General features: G+C 55.4%; 1 protein-coding gene across 4 annotated transcripts; it reads left to right on the plus strand.

Annotated features, from left to right (window-relative positions):
- Nucleotides 1-305: 305 nt before the first annotated feature.
- Nucleotides 306-4671, plus strand: GTPBP3 (GTP binding protein 3, mitochondrial). Of its 4 annotated transcripts, none has more exons than XM_032867600.1 (9): nt 306-1113; nt 1629-1882; nt 1997-2083; nt 2177-2375; nt 2561-2633; nt 2718-2861; nt 3009-3174; nt 3484-3762; nt 3972-4671. In XM_032867600.1, exons 1-9 carry the CDS (start codon nt 895-897, stop codon nt 4195-4197), a joined length of 1647 nt encoding a protein of 548 aa, XP_032723491.1. In that variant the 5' UTR covers nt 306-894; the 3' UTR covers nt 4198-4671. The 4 variants fall into 4 exon arrangements, with proteins under 4 accessions (XP_032723491.1, XP_032723493.1, XP_032723492.1 ...); XM_032867602.1 differs by having other exon boundaries at nt 2718-2834; XM_032867601.1 differs by having other exon boundaries at nt 1997-2058; nt 2173-2375.
- The last annotated feature ends 3934 nt before the right edge of the window (nt 4672-8605 follow it).

Genomic DNA, 8605 nt, shown 5'->3' on the forward strand with positions numbered 1-8605 from the left:
GACCGTCCTGAGTAGCCTTTTCTGTTAGACTGAGAGCCCAGAGAGGCCAGGAGCCCCTTCTGGTTCTTAGCGCACACAGTAGGCACCTGATGTATACTTATGACAGATGGAACAATTCGGAGAAGGTGAGTTTTCGCGTCTGTCACTCTCTGACAAATGAAAAAGTTGAGCGGGTCGAGGCAGGGATTAGAACTCCAGCGGGTCCGACAGATTCTTCCCCAAGCGCAAGTGCGTCGCCCGCCCGCTCCGTCCAAGAACCAGAGAATTGTCCGTGCGAAAGCGCCCGCGGAGACCCCGCCCAGCCAGTGTCTAGAATTCCACCATCAGCGCTTTATTCCGCTATTCTGCGCTGTCCTGGGTTAACCTGAAAGAAATCCCTGAGACTCCCCTTTCTGGCTTTCGGGGAGCCAGAGACAGACCGGACACTCAGCTCTGCAGGAGCAGGCCTGGGCCAGGAAAGGCCAGAGGGCAGAGAGGGCTGTACTGGGGATTCCAGAAAGGTGTCCTGTCGGAGGGGACCTTGGAGCTAGGTCCTGAGGATGAGTTTGTCAAATGAAGAAGAGTATCCGGGGAGGAGGGAACGGCGGGAGGGAAAGCTGGGGGAGGGGGCGAGAAACAGGGGGAGTTCTGGGAACACAGGTAGGAATCGTCCCAGAAATTTGAACAAGATTTTACTAGGGCCAGGGCGTGGGTATCCCGGAACTCATCCCTCTCCGCCCCTGAGATGCTCTTGCTTCGCCTAAAGCTACGAAGTGGCCAGATGGAAAATACGGGGCTGGAACCCTCGCCTCGGTGTAATTCCCACGGCCCTGGGCCAAGCCCCGTTCTTCCTCCCACCCCTCATTTCCGGTGTCTGGGATACCCGCGGTTCTAGGATCCTAAAAATTCGGTCTAATGTTGCCGGGGGAACGCCATTTCGCTGCACCCCCGCGTCCAGCCCCTTCCCCGCCTCTTTCCCTGCCACTGGCCAATAGAAACGAAGATCTTCAGAGGGTGGGCCGTACGCCTCCTAAGGAGCCCAATGATAATCGAAAGTCGTTAAGCACTTTGCCAGTCACGCCGCGGAGTGGGTGGAGCCTCCTGTCAGGACTAGAAGCCGCCCAGGCAGAGAGGGTAGGCGGGTCGCTGGTTGTGAATCCATGTGGCGGGGGTTGTGGACCCTAGTAGCCCGGGCCGCACGTGGGCCTCGCAGGTGGGGCGATACGGGAAACGGGTGTCACAGCGTGGGGTGCTGCTTGGGCTTCAAATCCTCTTCCTAGGATCTGGGTCCCAGTTCCCTGGGGGCAGAGCCACCTTTCGCATTTTCCCAAGCCCCAATCCGTTCATCCCTCTGCCGCAGAGCCCACATCTGGGTCATCTGTTGGCCTCAGAGTACCCATTCGGATCACACTTCGACATCAGCGCCCTCACCCTCACAATATATCCATCCCCCTGTCGCAGACCTACATCTGGGTCAACTTCTGTTCCCGGAGACCTTAATCGGGTCACCGTCTGGCCTCAGACGCTCCATTCTGCCCATCCCCCAGCTAAGAACCTCCACCGGGGCCATCTTCCGAACATCGAGCGCCCTATCCACGTGCCACTCGGCAACAGACCCTCCCAGAGGCACTGATTCTTTCCCTCTCCAGTCCCAGATCGTGCGCGCGCCAGGGCAGCGGCGCCCCGGCCCCCGGATCCGGGGCCACTATCTTCGCGCTGAGCTCCGGCCAAGGCCGCTGCGGCATCGCGGTGATCCGGACCAGCGGTCCCGCCAGCGGCCACGCCCTCCAGAGCCTCACGGCACCCCGGGACTTGCCCCCGGCTCGCAGCGCTTGCCTGCGCCTGCTCAGCCACCCCCGTTCCGGGGAGCCGTTGGACCGCGCGCTGGTGCTCTGGTTCCCAGGTGAGGGGTTCCAGATCCAGAACCTACTGTAGCTCTCATGACCCAGTTTCCTCTCCCCCACCCCCCAGGCGTTTGCCTAGCGTACTCTCCTCGACTCTCATCTCGCCACACTAGGTCCCCAAAGTTTCACGGGGGAGGACTGTGCGGAATTCCACGTGCATGGAGGCCCAGCGGTGGTGAGTGGCGTCCTTCAGGCCCTGGGTGAGTCTGTAGCCTTGGGTTCGAAGTCTGGCTCTGCCAGTGGACCTGGATGGGGGCCAGGGAGCTCAGGACCCAGTACCTTCCCGCAGGCAGTGTGCCAGGGCTGCGGCCGGCCGAGGCTGGAGAGTTCACCAGGCGGGCATTCGCTCACGGGAAGCTGAGCCTGACCGAGGTGGAGGGGCTGGCAGATCTAATTCACGCAGAAACCGAGGCACAGCGGCGGCAGGCACTGAGGCAGCTGGACGGAGAACTGGGCCACATCTGCCATGGCTGGGCCAAGACTCTCACTAAGGCAAGCCCCCTCTTCGCCCATTCCCTGCCTCAGAGACCTCACCTACCCGTTCGGTGCGTGGGAGCTTCCTGTGCATGCGCCTCCAGTCTGGTCTCTTGGGTCAGGTTCGACCTGGGCCCATTGGGGGGGGGGTGGGTTCCTGGGTTACCCCATCACCACTTCTGCCCCCCCACCCCACCCCTCAGGCTCTGGCTCATGTGGAGGCCTATATCGACTTTGGTGAGGATGACAACCTGGAGGAGGGCGTCCTGGAGCAAGGTGGGTCCTCCTAGGGGTTGGGGACGCCTGGCATCATAGCCCTCGGAGGCCCCACTCCTTCCCCTCCCTTTCTTCCATCCACAGCTGACAGCCAAGTGCGGGAGCTGGAGCTGGCACTGAGCGCACATCTTCGAGATGCCAGGCGCGGGCAGAGGCTTCGCTCAGGAGCGCACGTAGTGGTCGCAGGACCCCCCAACGCTGGCAAGAGCAGCCTGGTGAACCTACTCAGTGCGTGGGAGGCGGGTGGAGGCGGGGCCTAGTGTCGGGGGCGGGGCCGGGAGGAGTGAGGAGGATGAAAATTTAGTTCAGCAGGGAGGTTCCATGGTTTCCACCCCGCTCTCTTCGTGATAATATCCACCCCCAATCCCGTCCCAGGCCGGAAGCCTGTGTCCATAGTATCCCCGGAGCCGGGTACCACCCGCGACGTGCTGGAGATCCCCGTGGACCTGGCCGGATTCCCCGCGCTGCTGAGCGACACGGCGGGGTTGCGTGAGGGCGTGGGGCCTGTGGAGCAGGAGGGCGTGCGGCGCGCCAGGGAGAGGTAGGCTGATAGGGTGGTGGGATGGGGAAACAGCTCCTCCACTTCCATTTTGCCTTGCTGCAATTATTTTGTGTCCCTCCTGAATCAGGAAAACCTGCTGAGGCCTCTTGAGTGGGGGCGAGCCGAGGTTTAAATTCAGCCCCTGTTCCTGCCCCTCCCCTCTTGGTTTGCCCCGCCCCCATGTACCAAGCCCCACCCATCTTGCCCCGCCCCCACCCACGTGCCAAGCCCCGCCCCTCTGGTCACCCCCAACCCCCATGCCTTTGCTCAACTCCGGGGTCACTTGGTTGGTTCTCCCTGTTCCCCCAGGCTGGAGCAGGCTGACCTCATTCTGGCGGTGCTGGATGCTTCTGATCTCGCCTCTCCGTCCAGCTGCAACTTCCTGGATACCGTTGTCGCCCCCGCAGGCGCTGGGAGCCGCAGTGAGAGCAGCCAGCGCCTCCTGCTGGTGCTGAACAAATCGGACTTACTGCCTCCAGGGGGCCCAGACCCCAGTCCCAACCTGCCCCCGCACCTGCTGCTGTCCTGCTTGACGGGACACGGCTTGGATGATCTCCTGGAAGCACTGAGGAAGGAGCTGGCTGAAGTGTGAGCGGCTCCCCCGCCCCGCCCCGCCTCTGCCTGTCCCTGTCGCTCAGCCTGCCTCAACCCAAGTTCAAGTCAGGGCTGAGCCACTGGCTTGGGCTGCCTACCCGCCCCCCAAGGCTCATTTTCTGGATCTACAAAATGCAAGTGATGATCCCCCTTCAATGGTAGTTGAGAAAGTTGAGAAAGATCGCATCTTTTTTCCCTTCCAGGTGTGGGGACCCGTCCACAGGCCCACCGCTTCTGACGCGTGCAAGGCACCAACATCATCTCCAGGGCTGCCTGGATGCCCTCGGCCACTACAGGCAGACAAAAGACCTAGCCCTGGCTGCTGAGGCGCTGCGACTTGCCCGGGGTCACCTGGGCCGCATCACCGGCGGAGGCAGCACCGAGGAGATCTTGGACATCATCTTTCGGGACTTCTGCGTGGGCAAGTGAGAAGCCCTGAGGCATGTGGGAATAGCTTAGGCCAAGTGAGAATCTCATCTCCAGGAGAAAACTTGACCCCAGAACCATGAACCAGAGTGCTGCCTTGAGAGGTGGTGAGCTCCTTGTTGCTGGCAGTGACTAAGCTACGGCCAGCCGTGCTAGGGGTTCCAGCCCTGGAGTGGAGCTCAACGGAGGTCCCTTTGGCTTCCTGTGCTGGGGGAGTAGGAGTGGACGGTTGGGATGGGGTGGGAGGGCCTCAGGGATCTTTGTTTTGCGTTTTTTAATTTACTTTGCAAATACTAAAGGAATATAAAAAAATTCAGGTGATTCAGAAATGCTTAAACATGGAAATCCCCCCCCCCATCCCTTGGGGTCACAGTTTGTGTTGGTCCAGAATTCTCTCTGCTCTTTTGTTTATTTGTGGATACACCTGTGAAATATGTTTTGTCTTGTATTTTGTCCATAAAGTGTGTGTTTATTGCTCTGCAAGTTGTCATTCCCTTTTTTGGCATTAACCTGGAAGCTTTGCCTCTTATGTTTGAAAAGAGACTTGCAAGATCCTGGGCGCCTGTGGCTTCCAAGCTTACACAGTCTTTCTTTCAGTACCTACTATGTGCTAGAATCGCACACATCATTTTATTGAGTTTTCATAACAGCACAATTCAGTAAGTATCTTGTTATAGTTTTACAGATGAGGAAACTAAGGCTCAGAGAATTATTTAGTTTCTGGACAACCCCAGCTTTGGGATTTGCACGTGGGTTTGTTCAGACTTCCATTCTGAGTTTGCCCTAGGCCTTCTATGCAACAGAAGTGCAGGATGCTGGGGACTTAGAGGGGACCAATCGTGACAGGTGCTGCCCCTGCCTGCGTTAGAGACCTAGTTCCTGATGGTGAGGTCTAATGGCTGTTGTGTGAGCTTATGATGAAGAGGAGACCTGCCTGCTCAGGGATGTGAAGGCAGGTTGCCTTGCAGAGGCGACATTGGTACTGAGAGCCGAATGGTGAGAAGGAAGCCAGATGGAGGAGGTTGGTGAAAGTGTCCCAGGTAGAGGGCACTGCATGTGCAAAGGTCCTGAGGTGGGAACATCATGATGTATTCAAGGAATATCGAGGTGGCCGGTGGCCTGTAGGGGTGAAGCAGTGAGTGCAGGGAAGAGAAGAGGGAGATGGGTAGAGGAAGAGAGGGAAGATCTTGATTAATAGGACTTTGATTCTTTTTTTTTTGGATGCTTTCTTTTATTCAGTTTTTTATGTTAATTCCAGTATAGTTAACATACAATGTTATGTTAGTTTCAGGTGTACAATATAGTGATTCAACATTTACAGACATTACTCAGCGCTCATCATGACAAGTGCACCCTTTAATCCCCATCACGTATTTCACCCATCCCCCCACCCACCTCCCCTCCAGTAACCAGCCCTTTGTTCTCTATAGTTAAGTCTGTTTCTTAGGGACGCCTGGGTGCCTCAGTTGTTTAAGCAGCTACCTTCGGCTCAGGTCATGATCCCAGGGTCCTGGGATCAAATCCTGCATCGAGCTCCTTGCTCAGCAGGGGGTCTGCTTCTCCCTCTGCCTTCTGCTCCCGTTGTTTGCTCTCTCTCTCTCTCTCTGACAAAATCTAAAAAAAAAAAAAAAAAAAGCCTGTTTCTTGATTTCTCTCTTTCTTTTTTCCTTTGCTCATTTGTTTTGTTTCTTAAATTCCACATATGACTGAAATCATGCGGTATTGGTCTTTCTCTGACTTATTTCGCTTAGCCTTGTACACTCTAGCTCCGTCCATGTCATTGCAAATGGCAAGGTTTCATTCTTTTTCACGGTCAAATAATATTCCATTGTGTATATATACGCCACATCTTCTTCATTCACCTGTTGGCGGACACTTGGGCTGATTCCATGATTTGGCTATTGTAGATCATACTGCTGTGAACGCAGGAGTGCATGTGTCCCTTTGAATTAGTGTTGAGGCCTTGGATTCGGAGACTCACGGGCGCCTGATATGTTGGTGACGAACCAGCAGAGGGCGCCCTCCTCTAACAAAAGAAGGTCCCGGCATCTCCCATCAAAGCTCCGCCCTCTGTGGACCCTGGGATCCAGGATTCCACACCCACCTGGCAGCTGGTGAATGATTAACGTCCCTTGCCACAGGCAGAAGCAGTCTTTTTTTTTTTTTAAATAAGATTTTTCTTTTTAAATAAGATTTTACTTATTTGACAGAGAGAGAGAGCACAGGCAGGGGGAGCAACAGAGGGAGAGAGAGAGAAGCAGGCCCTCTGCCAAGTAGGGAGCCTATGCAGGTCTTGATCCCAAGATGGCAAGATCATGACCCAAGCCGAAGGCAGATGCTTAACGGATTGAGCCACCCAGGCACCCCCAGAAACAATCTTAAATAGGGTCAGAATCCCTTCCAGAATCAGAAAAAGAGTCTTACCTCCAATGATCAAGGATACAAGCTCTCAGGTTTTAGGGCACCTGTGAGCAGAGGCTGGGAGGTATCCAGGGCCAACAAAAGGTATGAAGAGAATGTTCAGGAGGCATCTAGAATACCACCCCCCCAACCAAAGGGGGGCTCCTGAGCCTGCGTCTTCAAGGACCTCATTGCAATAAACCACTACCGATCTGTATGCTTGTTCAGCAGCTAGGGCTGATGCAGCATGGAGGGCTCCTGGAGGGAAAGGGTCACTTGGTGAGCTGAGCCCATGAACATTGTTATTATATCTATTTTTCGGGAATACAAACAGGCCCAGAGGAGAGACGCAATTCCATAGGTTTAGTGGGGCTGGCTGTCCAGTTGTTCCCCACATCAGGAGGGTCCAGAGGGCTTTGGGGAGGGGTGAGCAGCTTCTGGGTGGGAAGAGAGACGTTCTTAGGGTAGGATGCCTGGCCCCCACCCGCCTCCCCCAGGCCCTGGCCCACAGCTGGACTGAGGTCCTTGGCTATGTTCCCTTTTTTCCAAGAAGGGTGAGGTGGTTTGTGGGAAGCAGCCATGGGGATTATTTATAGAGGTCACAGGAAATCCCTAAAGAGTCGGAACCTCACCCAGTGGCTGGGCCACAAGGTCAGGGAGGTGGTCTGTAAATTGCTCCCTGACAGGTCCCTGCTTGCCCCCAGGGGAGCCACCAACCTGGGGGAGTCAGAGATACATGGTCAGGGATGGAGATGGGGATGCCCCCTGCAGGAGCAAGAACAGTACCTGGGGCAATCAAGAGGGCTGCCTGGAGGAGGGATCTCTGGGGGCGGGCCTTGGAGGAAGAAGAAAAAGGCATTCTAGTCTGAGAGCACAAATTAAGAGAGTTTTTAGCCAGAGATTTAAAGGTCCAAGACAGCTGGACACAAGAGCTGCACTGGAGGTGGGGGCAGTAGGGTGGGGGGTGGCAGCAGGGGGACACAAGAGAGCTGAGGAACTGGACTTTGTTTCCAGGGTAATGGGGAGCCACAGCGGGTATGTGAACCAGAGAGGGACATGGTCAAATGCCATGATGGAAAGGTCTCTCTGGACCAGCAGGGTTGGTCATGGGGGCCAGATGGAGGGATGATATCCTGGGACACTCTGAAGAGACCAACCAAAAGACCTGTGTCCACGAGTCCAGAAAGTTTAGAACAATTATTTCTCGGATGAGAAAATGGAGGCTGAAACCAACTGAGTCAAGATTTGCATTCAGAGAGGTCTGTCTCCTGAACCCAAAACTCAGACATCCTGTGGTTGCTGGGACGGGCTGGTGTCATCCTGCTTTCCAAATCGCCAGTTGCCCAGCCAGTAGGCTGAGGGTCAGGGATGTCCTTGCTTCCTTGGGGCCTGCAGACTGGCCTGTCTGGGCGGCCTGGCCTGGCTGACCCCCTTGCCCTGGCTTGGCGGGGCCCCAGCCGAGTGTTTCCTGCAGCAGGCGTCTCTCACCCGAGTTTCCGTATCCAGGAAATATCGCTCCTTTGTCCCTCCTGACTAGCCTGCTTTAAGCGTGGCGTTGCCAGCCCTGGCTCCTTGTGAGTCATCCCCTCCCTGTCTAGGGTCCCGGGGGATGGGCTGGGTGGGGAAGGTGGGGGGTTGGGGTGGAGACAACAAATGACAAGCTGAGATTCTAGATAATAATTTTTAGGCCGCTTTTCTACTGATGGGCATTTGCTTTATTTCTTGGAGTTCTTACTTCTCAGGAATAAAATCCCAGAAATGGGGGTGCTGAGTTGAAGGATTTGTGCACTTTTACTTTAATGAAATATCACCAAACTAATTTCCAGAAGGGTTACGATGAGATTTGTGTTTCTACCAGTCCTATAGGAAGATGCCCTTTCTCTACATCTTCACTAGCAGTAGGTATTATGGCTTTTTAAACTTTTTTCTTTTTCCTGGTCTAATGGGTTCAGTGGGATTTTCCTGTATTCCTCTAATGCACTTTTTCCTGTTTTCCCCCACAAATTTAGTG

The sequence above is a fragment of the Lontra canadensis genome, unplaced genomic scaffold (genome assembly GCF_010015895.1).
Source record: "Lontra canadensis isolate GAN:19392208 unplaced genomic scaffold, GSC_riverotter_1.0 scaffold35, whole genome shotgun sequence".
Lineage (NCBI taxonomy): Eukaryota > Metazoa > Chordata > Mammalia > Carnivora > Mustelidae > Lontra > Lontra canadensis.

Coding starts and splice junctions, on each gene's coding strand:
- GTPBP3 (XM_032867600.1), top strand. CDS start 895: ATGTTGCCGGGGGAACGCCATTTCGCTGCACCCCCGCGTCCAGCCCCT. Junction 2,634..2,717: donor GGAGGGCGTCCTGGAGCAAG/GTGGGTCCTCCT, acceptor TTCCATCCACAG/CTGACAGCCAAGTGCGGGAG. Junction 3,175..3,483: donor GTGCGGCGCGCCAGGGAGAG/GTAGGCTGATAG, acceptor CTGTTCCCCCAG/GCTGGAGCAGGCTGACCTCA.